At 45.4% G+C, this 20,161-nt stretch overlaps 2 protein-coding genes across 5 annotated transcripts in view; both read left to right on the top strand.

Moving 5' to 3' along the window:
• zmp:0000000896 (caspase recruitment domain-containing protein 10) overlaps window positions 1–5,568 on the top strand; it is a 19,370-nt gene extending 13,802 nt beyond the window's left edge. For both annotated transcript variants that reach the window (XM_025064300.1, XM_025064299.1), the window contains exons 12-26: window positions 15–119; window positions 674–710; window positions 804–838; window positions 931–1,019; window positions 1,109–1,155; window positions 1,265–1,385; window positions 1,648–1,798; window positions 1,947–2,070; window positions 2,154–2,394; window positions 3,219–3,288; window positions 3,368–3,470; window positions 3,867–4,025; window positions 4,130–4,242; window positions 4,323–4,438; window positions 4,583–5,568. In XM_025064300.1, coding sequence (XP_024920068.1) covers window positions 15–119; window positions 674–710; window positions 804–838; window positions 931–1,019; window positions 1,109–1,155; window positions 1,265–1,385; window positions 1,648–1,798; window positions 1,947–2,070; window positions 2,154–2,394; window positions 3,219–3,288; window positions 3,368–3,470; window positions 3,867–4,025; window positions 4,130–4,242; window positions 4,323–4,438; window positions 4,583–4,790 — 1,719 coding nt within the window. In that variant the 3' untranslated portion in view covers window positions 4,791–5,568. The remainder of the gene's footprint in view (window positions 1–14; window positions 120–673; window positions 711–803; window positions 839–930; window positions 1,020–1,108; window positions 1,156–1,264; window positions 1,386–1,647; window positions 1,799–1,946; window positions 2,071–2,153; window positions 2,395–3,218; window positions 3,289–3,367; window positions 3,471–3,866; window positions 4,026–4,129; window positions 4,243–4,322; window positions 4,439–4,582) is intronic.
• A 169-nt stretch (window positions 5,569–5,737) lies between these two features.
• Window positions 5,738–19,269, top strand: LOC103393354 (trinucleotide repeat-containing gene 6B protein-like). 3 transcript variants are annotated; one of them, XM_017040270.2, is made up of 21 exons: window positions 5,739–6,035; window positions 7,788–7,875; window positions 8,049–8,070; window positions 8,289–8,729; window positions 8,966–11,794; window positions 11,985–12,131; window positions 12,343–12,533; window positions 12,625–12,687; window positions 12,766–12,918; window positions 13,045–13,179; window positions 13,376–13,567; window positions 13,666–13,779; window positions 13,908–14,106; window positions 14,782–14,907; window positions 15,020–15,187; window positions 15,430–15,576; window positions 15,658–15,750; window positions 15,982–16,197; window positions 16,345–16,415; window positions 16,863–17,002; window positions 17,112–19,269. In XM_017040270.2, exons 2-21 carry the CDS (start codon window positions 7,819–7,821, stop codon window positions 17,728–17,730), a joined length of 6,123 nt encoding a protein of 2,040 aa, XP_016895759.1. In that variant the 5' UTR covers window positions 5,739–6,035; window positions 7,788–7,818; the 3' UTR covers window positions 17,731–19,269. The 3 variants fall into 3 exon arrangements, with proteins under 3 accessions (XP_008328514.1, XP_016895759.1, XP_008328513.1); XM_008330291.3 differs by having other exon boundaries at window positions 8,843–11,794; XM_008330292.3 differs by lacking the exon at window positions 11,985–12,131 and having other exon boundaries at window positions 5,738–6,035; window positions 8,843–11,794.
• Window positions 19,270–20,161: the final 892 nt, after the last annotated feature.

The following is a 20,161-nucleotide window of genomic DNA, read 5'->3' as shown; positions in this document are numbered from 1 at the left end:
TGTCTGTTCTTCAGTCCCACCTGTCTCTGTGCAGTGAGGACCAGTGCTACGACCCCTGCTGCTCCCTCGGCCTGGACCTGAGCCCCAGAGCCAGCAGCAGCCAGCAGCTGCTGAAAAAGGTGAAGGACGGCTTTTATCATCATGGTTATTGTACGAAAAAACAAATGACAAATGTCCTGACACAGAGTATTCAGAAAATGAGCCAAGTGTAACAAAAACCATCTTGGATAACTGGAATATTTATTTTAAATAAACAAATAAAAAGCTTAGGGTAAAAGAAATTAATTTTTCATGATAAATATATATCAGCTATTGTGGATAAACACATTTAAGAATGTTATACACAAAAATTGTGCCCCACATTTTTTTTTTTGAATACTAGTAACAGTACCAATGAAACGCTTTCATCGACAACAGTTTAATGACTTATTTGTTGACTGAAAGCGGTCATTATCGCAGGACACAGCTGTTTTCTCTGGTCTCTGTTCTAGTCCGTGTCAGGAATGTCAGGCTCCGGGCGTCTGCTCTGCTCCACACAGGTCTTTATTGTTTTCACAGACACCGAAGTGATGTTTCACACAGTTATTTACCTCTCAGCAAGTCCGTACCTGTGCTCTCTCCCCTCCTATCACCCCTTCTCCTGTCCCTCTGACGCGTGTCTTCCTTGATACAGGCGCCATCTAGAGGACAAACCCAGGAGAACTCTGAGGGTAAGCTGTGGGCGGCAGCAGTCGGTAGACGATTTAGAAGTTTCATCTGGAGATCGTTAAATATTCTTTTTTTGTTTTTCTGATTCTTTACAGATTCCAACTCGGAGGAGAATCTTCTCATACTATCTGTGAGCACCGATGGAGGGAGACAGAAAAACAAGGAAACAAATATATATAAAAATAAACAAATAATATTTTTCTTTATTTTCTCCACCCTCAGTCAGAAGTCAATGAAAAAGAAATCAATCGACTTTCAACATTTCCCTTCCCTCCTTGTATGAACTCGATCAACCGACGTTTCCACACAGAGTGAGTTCACGACTTTGACTCAGACCTGAAGTCCCAACCTCGTCACCTTTGACCTGATGAACTCTCTTTATTTTCTCTCCCATGTCCAGGTTTGACCTGGACTCTTGGGGCAGTGATGACAATGATAATGTGACTGGTACTTGTCTCTTATAAATAATAATAATAATAATAATGTGTGAATGTGAATTATCTCTGGAAGTCATCATTAAAACCATGAAGTTGTATAAAATCATGTTCTGTTTCAGGGGTTCAGACTCAACCCTGTTTGTGGGACTCCTGGAACTCCCTGCACTCTCAACCCTTCCCACCGGACCTGGTCAACACGCCGGTACTGTCCTCGCAGTTGTCCAGTCAAAGTCTTCCCAGGTGCAGTTCCAACATATTCAACACAGATTCACAATGACTTTAACAATAGTGCAATATTAATTAGGGGCTGGGGGGGTTAGTTAAAATAAATTAAAATCACTTCAGGGTGACTATGACTTTTAGCGTATACAAAGTGAAAACTTCACATGAATTAGATGCTAATTTGCTCCAGGATTTTGACAGTGATTCTGTTCCTGAATGCACACAGTTAATTTTTCTTCCTTGTCTTTTCAAAACGTTCCCCTCAATCTCCGTCCTCCAGTCCCTGCACCTCACCCAAGCCTGGGAAAGCCAGTCTGGCTGATGACATCACCATAGTCGGAGGAAACCTCACTGGGATCTTTGTGAGCCACGTCAGATCCGGTTCCCCAGCGGAACAGTGTGGTCTGAAGGAGGGCAGCGAGCTGCTGGAGGTGTGTGTCTGTGGATGATAATCTGAAGCGAGCTGCTGGAGGTGTGTGTCCGTGGTCGATAATCTGAAATATTTCATAGATTATATATATTTTTTGACATGCATAGACATCTGAAAAACTCCTGCCCTCATGTTCTGGTGTTGTCCAGCTGGAGCAGGTTCTGTCCAGTGGTGGTAGTGTCCTGCTGGGTCAGTGCACTGCAGAAGTGGCTCACTTCTCCCTGCAGTGGTGGACTGAGCCCCAGTCCCTCAAACACAGGACCAACCCAGAGAGTGAGTTCCTGACCAGTGAGACTTTTTTTTTTTTTTTTACTTCTTCGTGAACTTGAACTCACTCCCTGCTCTGCTGTCATCAGGTTACGCCCAGCTCTGCTCCCAGCTCTCCTCGCCCACCTTCATGGGCGCTGACTCCTTCTACGTGCGTGTGAATCTCAACATGGAGCCTCACGGCGACTCGCCGTCTCTGAGCTTGTCATGTGACGACATCATACATGTCACGGACACGAGGTACCATGGGAAATACCATTGGCACTGTTCAGTGGTGGACCCAAACACTGTAAAGCCCCTGCAGACAGGAACCATGCCCAACTATAACAGGTAACAGTTAGAAGTACATTATATTGAATGAGTTTAAATTTTAAAAAGTTGTTAATTATTTATTTCAAATTGGCTTAAAAGAATTCCTACCTAGCGCATTTTACAGGCGCTTTTTTTCTTTTGGTTTGTGACTTATACTAAGGTGTGACTTATATATTAAAATATATAATTTCACGTTTGTTATTTTCACACTGACAGCCACTAGAGGGCACTCTAGCTTGGTGGTGCGACTTATGCGACTCTTGAGTGGCTTACCTTCCTTACCTCCCTTTAGGAGAAATCTGATTTCTAACAACTATCACTTACAGCCACTAGAGGGCACTCTAGTTTGGTGCGACTTATCACTTGTTACAACTATCACGTTACAATCTTTTTTCATTATATTTAATTAATTGTTACTATTTATTTTTTTTGATCAATTTTCCCAAAACCTCAAAACCAAGCCAAATTATGAACCTATCTAAATGTAATTGTACTCGTATCGCGAGTCATGTTTTCATAATCATGTTTTCGTAACTTACATGAACTTAGAATAAACTTAACTTTTTTTTTTTTTTTTTTTACTTTTCAATAAAGCGAAGAAGCGGGTTGTAACCTGCTGCATGACATCCCCCGGAATTCCACACTAAAGGAATTCTCCTGAGGAAACTCAGCTCACAGAAGAGTTTAGGCTTAAAACTTAGGCTTTAAGGATTTTTAAGAGAAATCACTTTGTTGTTTTCATCAATTAAAACCATTACAAATTCGACTTTTTAACTAATTTGAGGTAGTTTTGTGAACCGTCTGCCCTGCTGTGACATCATTAACACTGTGTTCCACATCAGGGCACAGCAGCTGTTACTGCTGAAGCTCAGGAAAATAGCCCTGCAGGAAAACCACTTCACCAAGAAGATGGTAAGTCAGCAGAGGTAGAAATGACACGGGCGGTCAGTTCAACCCAACCGCTGACCAATGACTTTCCTGCGTTTCACAGTTTCACAGGAAGTCCCCTGATCGTGTACGTCTGGTCAAGGCAGTGGACCCCCACAGCCGAGGGAGTGGCTCAACACAGCAGGTCATTTACACACTCAGTAAACGTAAGTGGTTTTTTACAGTGTTCAGCCTCGATTTTGTCACAGTCATTTTATTACCTTTTAGATTTTGTTCTTAGATTTTCCGTTTCATGCACCAGTAACTTCTAAAAAGTTAAAATTTAAAACTTCATTAATGGAATTATTCTCTTCAAAAACTATATGAAGGACTGTTTAGACTTGGCATTTGAAGGAATGCTCTGTCATGGATTAGGACTGAATTTCAGCCATCAGTGATTAGAGATTCTTCCGAACTGTTGTTACCAAGAACTTCATATTAGAATAGAAATATAAGTGCGTTCTTATCTACTGCTGTGAGATCAGGATTTTACTAATACACGTAAAACATCGCTGTCTTAAGACATGTTTTCAAACCGACATTTATGTTTATCTGCGTGTTAGGCCATGAGGAACACCTGATCCCTTACAGTCTGGTGCAGCCAGTGGAGGTCCAGACCAAGCGGCCGGTCATCTTCACCCCCTCCCTTCTCTCCCACGGCCTCATCCAGAGGCTGCTGCAGCTGACAAGGTCAGATCTGACCTTTGACACCTGTGCACCAGGTATGTTGTCATAAACACAGACGGAGCTCCAAAATGCTGATGCTGAGTTCACAGAATGAATTACTATTTCTTCACTAATTTGTGTGTGTCCTGGTGTTTTTCAGAGGCAGTGCAGGCGTCAGAGAGACAAGACAAGAACTGGCTCTTAATAAATTCCTGCAGTTCAAAGCAGACTCTGGGCATACGGCTGAAGTCAATCCAGAATGTCATTGAACAGGTAATGAAGAGCTTTCCCTCCACAATATTAATGCATTTTAAACAAAATACAAATCAATTCACATTTGTCTCTTGCTTTAGGACAAACACTGTCTGCTGGAGCTGGGTGTGTCCAATGTGGAAGGCTTAATAAGACAAGGGATTTACCCCATAGTCATTCATGTCCGTCGTAAGAACAAGAAGCACAAGAAGCTGAGGTAAATGCTCGTTCATTCAATCTGCAGAGTAGAATCACATTTTTAGGATTTTTTTTTTCTGTTTCGAAAACTGAGAGAACATTTAAAAAGTGTATTATAAAGTAAGTAAGTATTAGTAATCCACTTTTTCCCCTCTTAAATTAGGAAGTTCTTTCCACACTGTGGGGAGAACAATGTCATGGAGGATGAGTGTCAGGCTGAGGAGCTGCAGCTGGAGACCCTGCCTCTGCTCTTCTACACCCTGGAGCCCAGCTCCTGGAGCTGCACTGACGAGCTGCTGGCAGCCATATGCGATATTATCCATCGCCAACAGAGGGCAGTAGCGTGGGTTGAACTGGATAGGTTGCAGTGAAAAAATGTAAACATTTCAAATGTGAGCTGGATTCACAATTTCTTTAGTACATTTTCCACTGATGTTTTGCATGTTTTATTTACTTGTTTTTTTCTACATGACTCAATTGAAACTGGTTGCACCAAACGGCTGTAGACCTGTATGCATACCTGTAGACAGACATGTTGTATTTTATTTATATAGTCAAGCTGGACTGGCTACACTGATTAAAATTGAAATGTACGCAATTTATTCTTTTGATAAGTAGCTTTATTAACATACTGTACTGACTTGTTTGGTTTGACATTTGAGATGAGACACAGGTTGCCCATTTTAAAGTCTAAACATGCAATATTTTTACCACATGCATCATAAAAATTGTTTTTAATTTGTTCTTGTTCTGTTATATGTCTTAATTTTTTCCAATTGTGTTTTTAAGGACTGTGTTGTTGGTTTCTTAACACCAGTGTTTCCCAAACATTTTTAACACACTAGTTCACGGCAGAATGGTGGGATTCACTGCTATACCCTACACCACAATTGCTTTATTAACAATAGGTTCTGTTTTGTTAATAAAAAAATATTTTCTTTTGTGTGGAAAAAATAAATGTGCCAAATGGTTTTTATTCATTCATTTATACATTTAAAAAAACAGTTTTCTAGCTGGGATAAAATGGCCGACACATGTTTTTAAAAAGCACACTGCTCTGCAGTCTACGTATATAGTTGAAAATGTTGTAAAATAAATGAATGATTAATGAACATGGAATTTCATTAGAAGGAACAATCCCGCCGTAACAGCGCAGGCAATCATTTGTTTACATCGTGTTGACATCCGGCTCCTTGTAATTGTGCGTCCTCTGGCGGACAGAGCGGGTACACGCTGTGCTCCTCCTCCTCCCCGCTCTGATCAACAAGCAGCCTGGTGATATCATGAGCTGCTAAACCTTCACAGCACAGAAGCAAAATGGCCGATAGTAAACTAAGAGATCACACAGCGTCTGACAGTCATTCAGTGCGTTCGCATGTTTCGTTTACAGACTAAATAGATTCAGCCGCGCGGAGGAGTACAAGTTTTTTTCCTCATTATTTCTTTTTTTCTACATTTTACATTTCCCTTTTCGGTGATGTCATTTCTTATTCAAATTCGCCTTGAAAGCCTCGAACAACTCGCTCGCTAGGCTAGCTGTCCTGCTAGCCAGCTAGCGGTAGGTCTGCAAGAATTTTTTTGCACAGACGCACTTTATGTCCGATGTGATTCCCGAGGTGAGTAATTAACATTTACAAAGCTCATTGATGATCCATTTAGTGACGTAGAGATACACCCACAACGCTCCACACCAGCTTAGATTTTAGCGCTTCTAAGATTGTTTTGCTGAAGAAAACGTCGTTAAAGTTGGTGGTATTTATTTGGTTCTGTCCACCATTATTATTCGCTAGCTGTCAGTGTACGAGGCTTGTCAGCGGTGCGTGTGTTGTTAATTTGAATTATATTCTGTTAAACGTCAAATTTTTTATCTCGACGTAGCGGAGCAAATGTAAGGTACGTGTTGTCCGCAGGTTAGTGCGCACAGGACCAGTGGGTCGCGGTTCGGATCCCTGGCTCCTCGGGTCACACTACACGGTGTACACAGCATCACAGGCTAGTTGTTTACCAGGGTGACGCTGGTAGCTGCGGAGTTACTACACAGCTATTCCCTGTTGGCCTGGTACTCGGTGAAACGCTGCTAAGTGTTGCTACCAGGATCGAGCCGCACAACAGCACCGAGTGTCAAGTGTGTAGCTGCTAAAACCAAAGTTCAGCTTACATTAGCGCCGTGTGACGTGATGCTAATTACGCGCAGCTTAGCTGACACACACAAACACTGGGGCCTGTGGTATTTACAGCTCTGTGCTATTTGAGATGCCTCCACTTTCCCACTGTAGCACCATCCGGTCCGTGTCAGCGTGCTGTGTTAAATGTTTGGTCGATTTGCATATTGCACATATTTACTTTAGGTGTTCCGGTATGTGGTGACGTGACGTGACGTGACGTGAGGTCGGGGCGAAGATCCACTGTCACTGCCCTGATCCCGTCATGAGCTCAAGAGTTTCACTGCCCTGATCCCGTCATGAGCTCATGAGTTAAAAGAGAAATGTTGTTGTTTTTTTTGTTTGTTTGTTTGTTTTGTTTTGAGCCAAGGTTAAGTTTGAAGTTTAACCTGCGTGTTGCAAAACGTATATAATAACACACATACAATAGGAAGACATGCTTTACTCAAAATACAATTACAAGTGCAGTGTAAGATGAAGTGGTTACTTTGGTTAGTGTGTGTTTATGTGCGTGTTCTGTCTTTTGTGATATAACTGTTTGAACAGTAGACTGTGTATATTCTACTCTGTTTAAACTGTTATCTAACACATCGACGTCTCATAAGAAACTGGTTTTTGTTGTGTAGTAATTGTAATGATATTTTGTGCACAGTGAGACACTTGTGAACCATGTGTTACTTGCAGTGTATTTGCTCAGTGTCATTTGAGCTAAACAACGATGTGTGGCTCACAGTCGCTCATCTATATTAATAAAACCAAATTCTTTAGGTTTAATGTCCAGCTCTCTAATGTCTGTAGTGCCACTGAATTTACAATAACTATTTTGTGTTACGTAATGAAACGTACACCCTTACTAATACACGAATCACTACACATCACCGAACACAATGCACGTTTCTACAGGTTTGTTCTGACCTGTGCGAGTGTTGGAACTGGACTTCAGGGTGTGTGTTGCCACTTGTCTTTGCTGTTAGAGTTTTATGTCGTTCGGAATTGCACCCGTGCGCTGGTTAATGAATTATGCAGCGACAGGCTAGGATACCACACGCTCTTGTCAGTCTGTCTGCCCCAGGTTAACGTTACACTTCGTGCCCTGACTCTGCAGGAGTAAACCCGTGTCTGTCGTCTGATAAACAACAAAAACAATTTTTGTAAATGTCGCTTTGTATCAATTTTAAAAGTTGCGTGTCTTGTTTTTCTTTACAGAAAGGAGAATCAGGAAAGGGAACAGTAGTTCATGGAAGACAAGAAAAAGAAGAAAGAAGACAAAAAGAAAAAAGAAACATCTCAAAAGGTTCCCAGTAAAATTATCTTCACTCATTTAGTCTGTTTTGTTGAGGATTTCCTCACTTTGTGTTACTTTGTATTGAAGCCTATACAATCATATCATGACTCCATCTACAAGTTGTTTTATCAGTTCATCATATCTTCTTCCTCATGCCTCACCGACTGTTCTTCCTGTTTCAGGTGCCAGAACAGAAAATCAAAGGTATGTTTCTCATTGGACACTCTCTCTCTCTCTCTCTCTCTCTCTCTCTCTCTCTCTCTCTCTCTGGTGTTATGACATGACATGACAAGGAAATATATACTTGTACCTGCCATTAATTTCTTGATCACAAATTAGCTTTGCTTCCATTGATCACATATCCGTTCTTGTTTAGTTTCTTTCTCTAACGTGTCACACCTGTGACTGTTTCCATATTTCAGTGCCAGAATCAGCCAAACCCTCCTGCTCCCAGCCCCTCTCCAGCCCAGGCTCAGTGTCCCCCAGCCCTGGCCCCGCTGCTCCCTCCTCTTCCTCAAGTCCTGGTGCAGCTGTGGTTTCTGCACAAGTCCCTCCTGGTGGCGGGAACAATGCAAAGCAGCGGACTGCTGTGGCCAACGGACAGCCCTCCTCCTCCTCCCCTTCAGGAAGCCAGCCCTCCCAACAGAGATACATGTCCAGAGAAGTTCCGCCCAGGTTTCGCTGCCAGCAGGACCACAAAGTGTTACTGAAGAGGGGCCAGCCACCGCTGTCCTCCATGCTGGTGGGGGGTGGCGGAGGGGAAGGGGGCATGGCTGGAGGCGGAGGCAGTGGATGGGCAACCACTCCACCTGTTTCCACACAAGGAGCAGATAACGCTAATGCAAGCACAGCTGGAGGTGCAGGTGGGTCTTCGTCCTAAAAAAAAAATAAAATAAAAAATACATTTAATTGTGTAACCTGAACACTTTAAGCTTTATTGTATAAAATGTATCAAATCTCTCCATTTTGCATGTAGATCCGAATCAGACCTTATTCTCCCCCTCACCTCCCAACTCCTCTCCTTCATCATGTGTTGCTGCTCTGTCTTCTTCTACTACTACTACTACTACAACTTATGCAAATTCCACTTGGGGGGCAGGCTCTGGCAGCCAGTCCTCTTCTCAGGGCTGCGGAACAGTGATTGTGGATGGAACTGACCTGGAGGAGTGGCCAAGCATCCTCGGCGGCGACAAGTTGAGTTCTGACGTGGGCGGAGGTGGGACGCAGGAGCCAGACTGCCTCGGTAACAACAACAACAGTAGTGCCTCATGGAGCGAGAGAAACATCCAGCAGAAGGGAGGAACAGCAGGAAGGGCAGAAGGAGCGGGGAACGTGGACAGTTCTTCCCCGACTCGGTCTTCTCCGCCTTCCTTCTCTTCCTCACTTAGTGAATGTGTTCAGACAAGTGATGTGTGGGGCTCCTCCACCTCCTCCCAGGTGGAGACAGGGCTGGGATCAGCAGCATTTTACAATTCCAAAGTCTCCCATCTTCTACCAGGGCCTCAGGAAGGCCCCGCGAGTGGCGGCAGCAGCAGCAGCAGTGACCCTGGTGCCAATTTGAACCCCAACATGAACCCCTCCGCCTGGCCCTGCCTGGGGCAGGGTGGGACATCGAGTTCAGCTAAAAACAGCCTTCCACTGCACTCATCCATCACTTCAGCTTCTTCATTCTCTGCCAGCACTGCCCTCATCTCCACTCATCCTCATTCATCTGTGAATCAAACCAGTCTTCATCAGCAGCACACTGACAAAGCCGCTGCAGTCCGAGGTGGAGAACCACCACCACCACCTCAGCAGCAGCAGCCGCAGCAGCAGCAGCCGCAGCAGCAGCAGCCGTCGAACCCAGGGCTGGAGCTGGGTTCAGGTGAGGGAGCAGGAGAAGGAGAAGGACCAAATCAAGAAGGTGACAACAGTGGGGGCTGTGGGGTTGATGGTGTCGAAGAAGAAGGAAAGAGTAAACATTGTGGCACCTCGTCTTCCTCTTTAGCCGCCGCCGCCTCCTCCTCCTCCTCGTGGAGACCCATGCCCTCGGCCTCCTCTGACCTTAGTGCAGGTACGTCAGTGGCAGAGGGATGGGTTGGAGCAGGGACCAGTTCTCAAGGACAGGAAGGGAACGTGTGGGCCTTTGGTAACCAGGATGAGAAAGCAGGGTGGGGAAGGGGAAGTGAAGGTGGTTCAAATACCCAGGTGGTATCTCAGGGAGCGTGGAAGGGAGGCAGTCCTGACGCGGACTGGGGCGGGGCAGGCGCAGCAGCGGGGGTAAGTTCGAGCAACATAGCAATAGGACGTGGAAGAGAAGGAGATGAGAGCAGCAGCAGCAGCAGCAGTGGAGGTGGAGGTGGTGGTGGAGGCAGTGCTTTACAGGATTCTGCTTCACCAAAGTTTGAAACTATGACAAAAGCTTGGGACAATCAGACGGGGATGGAGAGTGGGGAAGGGGCAGTTTGGGAGTGGGGTAGTGGAGAGGGAGGGCAGGCTGAAGGAGCTGGAGGTGGAAGCGGAGGCGGAGGACCTTCAGGCCCTTCATCTTCCAGTGGTGGAGGCTCCATAGCTGGAAGTGGTGGAGAAGGGAGTGAGAGTGGGAGCGGTAAACAGGCCCAGTCCTCTTCTTTGCACCACTCTAAGCAAACCTCCACGGAAGTGGCTGAAGTGGCCTTAAATAGCATGCTGAGTCGGTCAGACCTGGACCCCAGGGTACTGTCCAACATGGGGTGGGGGCAGACCCAGATTCGACAGAACGTGGCGTGGGACGTCGATGTGAACGCAGCAAAAGGAAAGAGAAGTGAAGGGAGTGCTTCGTCGAGCTCTGCGTTTTCATCAGCATCTCTAAACACTACCAGTACCTGTGGTCCTAGCTATCCAGCTAACACCAGTTCTGTAACTAATGACTCGCCTTCTGGCAGCCACACCACCACTTTAAATACTGCAGTGGTGAACAAGGGGGGCTGGGAGGGCGGTGCTGTGAGAAAACCAGCCCCGTCAGAAGAGGATTTCAAGAGCAGCCAAGGTAGAGCAGCCGGAGGCTGGGGAGATCCCTCACCTGAAACCCAGGGCAAAAGTTGGGGGAGTGAGGAGCAGAGTTGGAGGGATTACAGAGGAGCAGCGGGAGGAAACAGGCGAAACATTGGAGAACAGGGTAGTAATTGGACCGAGGGTCCAGAAGATAAGGGGACAGGGGCATGGAAAGGCACTGGGAGAGGGGAGGCAGGAGGTTGGGGTGGAGACTGGGGACAGAGAGACTCTGTACCTGGAGGTGGGTGGGGAGATGGACAGAGCCGAGGTGGAAGCAGCTCCGAGGGATCCTCCTGGACTAACATGGACGAGGTGGCGTCAAAGCGATCAGGATGGGAGGGAGGCAGTGCAAGTGGAGGTCAATCCCACCAGGACTGGGGGAGTTCCAACCCTCATCCGTCAGCAACCCAAAAACCAAACATCCAAGTGGTACCAATGAAAACTCCAAATCAGCAGCAGCACCAATCACAGGGCCAGCAGCCTCCCGGTCCAATGCAGGGTGGATGGAGCGGCCGGGCCAACGTTGGAGGAGGGGGTCCACCTTCCAAGAATCACAACCAAAGTTCGGGTTGGACCGCTGGGCCAATCCCCCAAATCTCTGGCGGGGACAGTCTGGAGCCCAGCGGCTGGGAAGAACCCTCACCTCAGTCCATCAGCCGAAAGATGGATATCGACGATGGCACTTCAGCCTGGGGAGACCCGACCCGCTACAACAGCAAGAATGTGAACTTGTGGGACAAGAACAGTGCCACACCCAGCCAAAGCCACGGTCAGCAGGTGCCGCCTCCAGGCATGCAGCAACAACAACAACAACAACAACAACAACAACCACAACCACAACAACAGCAACAGCCACCCAGGAGGCAACAGGCCATGCAGCACAGCAGAGACACAAACACTCGCACTGGTTCAGTTGGTAAGACGTCGCACCACAGCACTGGACACTGTTTGACCTTGATTAGAATTATCATTATTGTTCTGTCAGACTTTGATGTTTTAGTGCAGCCTTATAAACAAGTGCTAGAAGAAAAAATCAAGTTCAGTCTAATCTTGACTTTCTTGATCGCCAAATTCCAATTATTTTTATTTTTTTTCAAATTGTGTAGGTATGTGGGGGGGCGGTACACAGTCTCTGGATAACGGTACAGCTGCGTGGGGTCAGACATCAGATGCAGCAACTGGTTGGGGGGAACCAGATGAACCCAGTAAAGGTTCTGGCTGGAGGAACCCTTCACCCAACCCTGTTAAAACTGGTGAGAACAGAAATACGACAAGAAATTCATCCAAAAAAAAAACACAAAAACATAAACATTAGATGTTTGTTACATTAAGACTTGAGACCATCGATTCTTTTATTCATTTACCTCAGGATTTTTGTTTTTCCTAAATGAATATTTACAGACAGCAGAGAAGCATAAGTGGTGCTACAGTTAGCATTAGCCTCTGCTTTGTTATTTGCTGCAGGCAACAAACCAGTGGAAAGCTGGGGTGGAAAGACAGAAGGCTCTGTCGCAGCCTCCCGTCATTCAAGCTGGGACGAGGAGGAGGACAGTGGAGGGGGGGTCTGGAACAGCACTGGCTCACAAGGAAACAGCTCCTCCTTCAACTCTGGAGGCTGGGGTCATGCTCACGGAGGGAAAAGGGGCAACATCAAGGTGAGGAGCAGTTTTGTTTTGGCGAGTGATGCCTTTGTTCCAGTCTGTACATCGACTTATTTGGGAAAACCACGTCATTGTCTTGTCTTAGAGTGGAGGTGGAGACAGTTGGATGAACCCCGTTTCACGCCAGTTTTCAAACATGGGCCTTTTGGTAAGAATGATTCTGTTGTGTGTTGTACAGGTACCTTTTAGTTGCAGCCCACTGAATGTGATGTTCTGTTTTTTTCAGGGTGACGAATTAAATGAGGACAAAAAGATTGAAGACAAAAGAGGAATGTCTGATTATAATGGGGAGATGCGCCGGGGAGGACGAGGTGGAGGCTACCGCATGCCTGCATCCAAAGACATGGGGTCTGTTGACATGGGGTCGTATGGAGATAAGGTGAGGTTTTTTTTTTTTTTAATGAATAAATCATGTTGATTTCAGTGCAGAATACTACTGTAACTCAGTGAGATACATTTGGAAATGAATCACAGTTTGATTGGTACGTTTTCCCTTCAACTGTAGATGAGCGGCCACGGAGTGTATGTCGGCAGCGGTGGAGGGATGGCTCAACCTCGTGGGATGCACCAACCTGGCCTGCACCCGATGAGCTCCCAGGGGTTACGTGCTCAAGTGCCTCATCAGTTCCTGTCTCCGCAGGTCTGTTAGTCTCCTCTGTTTGAAACGACGAAATCAGAGAAAGCTCCAGTTACATAAAAATTCTGTTTTTTGTTTGTTCAGAGAAAGCTCCAGTTACATAAAAATTGATTTTTTTTTTAATTTAAAGCCATGCATGATGTACTTATTTTAAGTGTCTTCTTGAGACAGTGAATAACAACGATTTATTTGTGTTCAGGTGCCGAGTCCCATGCTGAAGCAGATGCCGTCCCAAGGCAGCAGCGTTGTTGGAGGAGTGGGACCCGTGGCTGGCGTTGGAAACGTGGGAGGAGTGGGTGGTGTTGGTGGAGGAGTGTTCCCACCACAAATATCCCCCCAGCAGCTTGCCATGCTCAGCAACATTTACCCTCACGTGCAGCAGTTCCATCTGGTTTGTGCCCATGTCTTTGATCAAACCCTCCCTGCGTCTTTAGTGAATCCTTGGTGTTTTGAAGAGTGTGATAACTGTTTCTACTCGCTGCCCCACAGGCTTGTCAGCTTCTACTACAACAGCAGCAGCAGCAGCAGCAACAGCAGCTCCTACAGAACCAGAGGAAGTTTGCTCAGCCTCAGTCTCTCAGGCAGCAGACAGACCCACAGCAGGTCGGCATGAAAACTAAAACTAAAAAACAAAAAACATTTTTTTGTAATTCATTTACAGAGACGAGTTACCTTTCACAGAACTGCTTTGTATTCAGAATATTTTCTCTGCTCTGGTATTTCCCCTACAGCTGGCAAGGATTATGGCTATCCTGCAGCAGCAGCGGCAGCATCAGCAGGGTGGAGTTGGAGGAGCAGCAGGGGGAGGAAGCTCCAAACTGTCGCCCACTCACCTGGGAGGAAAACAGCCTATGGTTGACCCTCTCTCCCATTCTGGAATAGGAGGACATTTATCAGACCTGCACGCCAAAACACAAGGGATGTACTCTGGTGAGTCAGGACGCTTTTACACACAGTAGACCAATCAGATTGTCAAGACAGGAGGAGATGAGAAGAAACCAAATTTTGTGGAACCGTTTCTGCTCAGTCTTTCCAGTTGTTTTGGCAGCTCAAAAACTGATGGAAACCCATTGATGATATTAGTTGGCTTTTCATTTCACAATGTGAAACTGTACTTTAGGGTTAAATCATGAAGCAAAAACACCAAACAGTTCATAAATGAGCTAAAGAAGTGAGTCAGCAGTTGACATTTACAGACGCAGTCTCTTATTCCTGCAGCTTCAGGAGTACGTCCAGGTGTGTCCTCAGATAACCTCTGAGTGTTCCTGTGATTGGGTCAGAGGATATGTTTTAATAATTAATATTCTTGTACTTTTTTGCATGAAAAAAAAGAGGAAACAACATGGACTAGTTATTTATAGTTAATTATGTTATGATTGTACTGGCCCCGCCCACTTGACTTGTTAGACACCCCTGGTCTAAATTTAGATGACTTGGAATGTTAGTCCATACCAGTCAGGGTTAGTCGTCCTGTCTTTGTGACCCTGCTGATGTAGTCATACACTGATGGCAAAATCACACACACACTAGAGTCAAAGAATGAATGGGTAAAATTACACAGCGCCACCTACTGACAGCTGATTATCAATACTCACTTCTTCTCAGGGCTGGAGCTCGGTTCCATGATCGGAGGGATGAAGGACACGGGAGGACAGCAGTCCCGTTTCAAATGGATGATGGAGGGCCACTCACCGGCTCCGTCGCCCCCTGACACCACACTTCACAAGAACGGATTGTAACCTCACCACGCTGCTGCTGCTGCTGCAGATCTGGATAATCAACCACTGTCAGTCACACTGATGTCATGTCCATCTGTGTGACCTCATCTACTGTGTTTCTTAAGGCCCTCTACCGAGCGCTCTGAAGGTGAGAGGAGGATCCCCGTACTCCCAGTACGAGTTGCTGGGCGGTGATGGTTTAGGAATTCCACCACAGGCCTCCACAGACAACTGGCAACGAACTCCAGGCAGTAAAATGGGAAACAAGCCGGCCACGTCCAGCTGGCCTCCAGGTAAGACAGGAGTTCAACATCACAAAGCATAAAAAATGCACGTCCAGCTGGCCTCCAGGTAAGACAAGAGTTCAACATCACAAAGCATAAAAAAATAGAAAAAAAAAAGGGTTTTAGTTTTAACTACAAGCTGCTGGAATAAAATATTTTTACAACCTTTGCAGAAATATTTTTACTTTTATTATTCTCATTGCAAAAAAAAAAAAAATAGTTTAACATCTTATTTTTCTGTGGTTTGACAGAGTTCCAGCCCGGTGTTCCCTGGAAGGGAATCCAGAGTGGTGGAGACCCAGAGTCTGACCCCTACATGACCCCTGGTAGCGTTCTGAACTCTCCAGGACCCACAAGTCTCAACGACTCTGACCACCAGTTACTGCGAGACAACATAGGTCGTTTCATTACTGAACTCCAACAAGTATTTTTTCCCCGTTTGTCACAGGATGTGTAAATAACCGTGTTCTATTTTGCAGGGCCAAACCCCTCTCTCAACACCTCACTGCCTTCACCAGGTGCCTGGCCCTACAGTGCCTCAGACAGTCCCCTCAGCAATGCACACAGCGCAGGTACATGTTTGACATCTTGAAGCCCTTTTATATTTTTTCTTCCTCTAATTGATATTTTTTTTTATCGTTTTAATTGTACGCGAGTTAAATTGACACCTGTTCTGTGACCATTCCTTTGTATTTGGCTGTGTTTTTTTTTTTTTTTGTGCCTTTTAAATCCAAATTCTCTGGTCTGTTTATCTGATTTTTTTTCTTCTTTTTTTCCTTCCACCCTCTCTGTTTCCTCTTCAGGAAAGTACTCGGAGTACAAGCCCAGCTGGCCCCCAGAGCCCATCGGACAAAACAAATTTTGGAAGACCAATCGCAGCGGCATACAGCTGCCACGCCCCCCTCCTGGCTTAACTAATCAGAAACAGGCCTCGTCCTCCCCCTGGAGTAGTGGAGGCCCACGGTTGGCCCGGAGCTGGGGAGGAGGTGGAATTAATCAGGAGTCGAGATTCGGGCCAGGTACTTTTTTTTACAGAGAAGCTGTGAGGCCATTTCATAACAGACAGAGTTTTTGTTATTAAATCAATTGTGTTTTAATTGTAATCTTTAATTTCTTGCTGTTACACAATTGCCCTTTATTTCATCCTTTTTTTTTCTTCTTCGTAGGCTCAGCTTGGAGCGACAGTGGGGCTTCCAGGAGCAGCTGCTGGTTACTCCTGAGCAATCTGACCCCGCAGGTAAAGAGAGGACATAAACCAGCTTAGACACGTTGAATACACACCGGACACACAGTTTGAAACACCTGCGGTCACAGTGAGCACAACACCGGACGTCACCTGGAACAGCTGCTCACACAGAACGCTCATGGTTTCCGTTTGGACACCGTGAACCTGAGCGCTCCTCCATCTGCAGTCTCCTTCACTCCGACTTATGTAAATGAGACAGACTGATCCGTGACCCGTCTGTAATTGGATTGTAAAGTTGGATGAACCGTTTAATCAATTAGGCTCTGCACAAATGACACCGGAGTGAGTGAAACTGCTCTGGGAACAGCGTGGATATGACAACGGTTCCTTCTTAGTCTCTGTCTTTACACTGGTTAAATCAGGACTGTGTAAACCAACCCACGTTTTACGCTTAAGCCGTGCTTTTTACTGGAAACTGTTATTTTTCTCTCCAATCAGATTGATGGATCCACACTGAGGACCATCTGCATGCAGCACGGCCCCCTCCTCACCTTCCACCTTGGCCTGACACAGGGCAGTGCTCTGATTCGCTACAGCAGCCGACAGGAAGCTGCCAAGGCCCAGGGTGCACTGCACATGTAGGTTAATCTGTAATCTGTAATGTTATCTACCCTAATCCATGTGACAAACACTTAAAAAAAAAAAAGTATATCATATTTACACTCTTCTTCTTCTATGTTTCCTCAGGTGTGTTCTGGGCAACACAACAATCCTGGCGGAGTTTGTGACTGAGGAAGAAGTTGCTCGCTATTTTGCACATTCCCAGACCAGTGGGGCAGAAGAGGTCGGCTCAGGAGGAGCTCCATCTGCTGGACTGCAGGGTTCCTCTGGTTCAGGCGCTGCTGTGGCCAACAGTGGAGGCAGCTCCCCGGGCAGCGAGCAGGCACCAGCGAGTACGACTGCAGGAGGAAATGGAAGTGGCAGCAGCGGCGGTGGAGGAGGAGGAGGAGTGGAGGGAGGAGGAGGAGCAGCAGCTGTTCTCGGAAGTGTGAGGTCCTCCAGCTCTGGGTGGCAAAGTCTTGACGGTACAGGCGGTTCTTCAGACTCCTCTACAGGTCAAGGACCTGGGTTGGGGATGTTTTCCCAATGGAGCACAAATGGGTCAGGGGAGGGTGGAGGAGCAGGAGGGGTCGTGGGAGTGGGGGGGGTCGAGGCCGGCAGATCTGGCTTGTGGGGGGGCATGACTGCTGGGTACCCCGGCAGCAGTCTGTGGGGGGCACCCCAAATGGAGGAGAGGCACCAAATGGACAGCCCCGCTGCATTATTACCTGGTGACCTGCTGGGAGGAGGAGCAGATTCCATCTGAGGAGGCCTGCTCCTGTTGTAACGTGTAGGTTTGGACACACTGATACGGCATACACTGGGTTACACATGTACTTACTATAGCACACACACACATACACACACATACAGTACATTTTCGTGGTATGCATATAGATGTATTACACATATACCACACGTGCGTACATGTACCGTGTATGCATTTGGACGTGCACACATGAAGCGGAAATGTGAGACATGCTTACACACATTCTTGTGGCCAGACTTAAGCTATTATATAAACAAATGCAGGGACTGTTAGATGTGTATACAGCCTTTTTTCACAGATGAAGATTTCAACTGCTTAGACTTGAATCCTGAAAAAAGAATGAAAAGTCAGTGGGTCTGAAAGACTTGACTGCGTTGTTATGTGCTTAGTAAAAAAAAAAATAGAAAAAAAAAGGAGGGGGACTTTTCAACAGATTTACATACACGTGCACACACCAAATACAGACTAGCCTTCAGACAGTTGGGCACTGTAAACAGCATTACCTTCTTCGTGTAAGAGAACTTAAAACTACTAAATGATGTGAGGTTAAAAGTTCCGTTTGTATTCACGTGTCGCCCGGTGATCGACGGAGACGGAATTCAAACACATGCAAACAGCTCTGACGACAGAACTGTAACTTACTGTGTATGTTAAGATTTATTTTTGTTTGTATGGTTTTAAAACATTTTTTTTTTGTTTTCTTTCTCAAACAGTGGAAAATATTGAAAAATGTCTTTGTTCTTGTTTTTCAAAAATGCTGACCTCCTACTGTTGTATCTCACGCACTCTCTCTGTTATACTCTCTTGAACATGTTTGTTACTGTTGCAGTGATAAATGTTAAATAGTGGGCAGTTTGATGCTATGTTGCATTTCTCCATGTGTGAGTACTGCACGCAGTATGACACACACAGGTGTGTGTGTGTGTGTGTGAGCGAGACTGAGACCAAGTTTGTGGATCAAACCACCACCGTTCGAGTGTGTGTGTGTGTGTGAGTGAAAGTGTGAGAATAATTGCGTGTGCATGTTGATGCCTGTCATTTTGTGGGCAAGGCTGCTTACTTTACAGAAGGTCTATACATAAATGTTTTGAGTGCATTCGATATACTGCTGACTGTGTTAAGAAATATTGGCACTAATGCTTTTTTTTTCCTCTCATTTGAAGTTTTTTTTTAAGCAGACTTGTCTTTTTATTGTCTGACCTGCAATAATATTAAAAAAAGGAACATTTTAATGACACAAAGAGCTGAAGGCATATGCGTTAAAAAGAATGGACATGCCAAATCTTATCAAACTGTGTGCAGTGGGGGGAAGAGGGGAGGGCAAGGAAGGGGAGGGAGGAGCGGGTGGGAGGGAGGGTTGTTTACAGCTGCAGAGTAAGAGTTACCATACGTTTTTAATGTTGTTGTGTATTCGTTTTAAATTAAGACAGGCTTTAACACTCCTGTTCAGTGTTTTTGTTTTGAGATTTTACAAAGGAAAAAAAATATTTAAACAAATGAGAACAAGATTAATAAAGATGAAAGTATTGGCTTCTACATACATCTGTCCCCGGTCATTCTCTGAACTCCACAAACCAGGAAACTCTTAACAATGTCGTGAAACCACATACAGCACATTCTTAAATGTCATGTCTAATGTTGTGACACCGCACTACGACTGCACCTGCTTTTTAAGTGAAAACCTGAGCTCTTCTGCTGCTGTTTACATGCTGCACTAACCACATGCAAATTGAAGCGGGCGTCAGTTCCTCATCGTCCACGAAAAACAATCTTTCCCCCACGCATGTCATCCCGCGGTGTCCCCGCTGTGTTACTGTATGTGTTGTGACACCGCTGTGGTGTTACATGAGCAACACTGTCACCAGCAGTTATCACAACACTTACAGCTGGAGTTTAGGCCGCTGCCATGTACACCAGGGCAGGTGGAGCCACATGTTTGGCATGTGACAGATGATGGGTGTGAAAATGGAATGAATGAAAAGAATGTTGCAGGCATGGATATTTGCATCACCAGCTACTGCTGAGTTCTTCTAGTTCAAATGTTACTTGTAAATAAGAGAATATGATTTGGTTTATAATATATATATTTATATTTGTAAATGAAAGTAAGTCTTGGCTAATGCTTTGAGTTTTTTTGTTTGTTTGTTTGTTTGTTTTTGTTGTTGTTGTTTTTGATTAAGGGAAAGCAGCCTAAGTAGAGAAGCTCAACGTTCCCTCTCCCCTGACACTTTATCCAGCTCTTCCGTTTTTATTTTTTATTTATACATATTCCACCATTAATAAGTTACGGTGTGTTATCTGCAAATGTAGAGCCTCAAATGAATATGAAGGAAATTGCTGGTACTATTATTATTATTGTTTATTATTAATAATAAACCCTTATTATTAATAATGATTGTATTTGTTATTATTAATAAGGGTTTATTAT

This window comes from Cynoglossus semilaevis, chromosome 17, assembly GCF_000523025.1.
Source record: "Cynoglossus semilaevis isolate Cse_v1.0 chromosome 17, Cse_v1.0, whole genome shotgun sequence".
Classification (NCBI taxonomy): Eukaryota; Metazoa; Chordata; class Actinopteri; order Pleuronectiformes; family Cynoglossidae; genus Cynoglossus; species Cynoglossus semilaevis.
The sequence above is the reverse complement of the archived record's forward strand: the minus strand, read 5'-3'. Positions and strand labels throughout refer to the sequence as shown.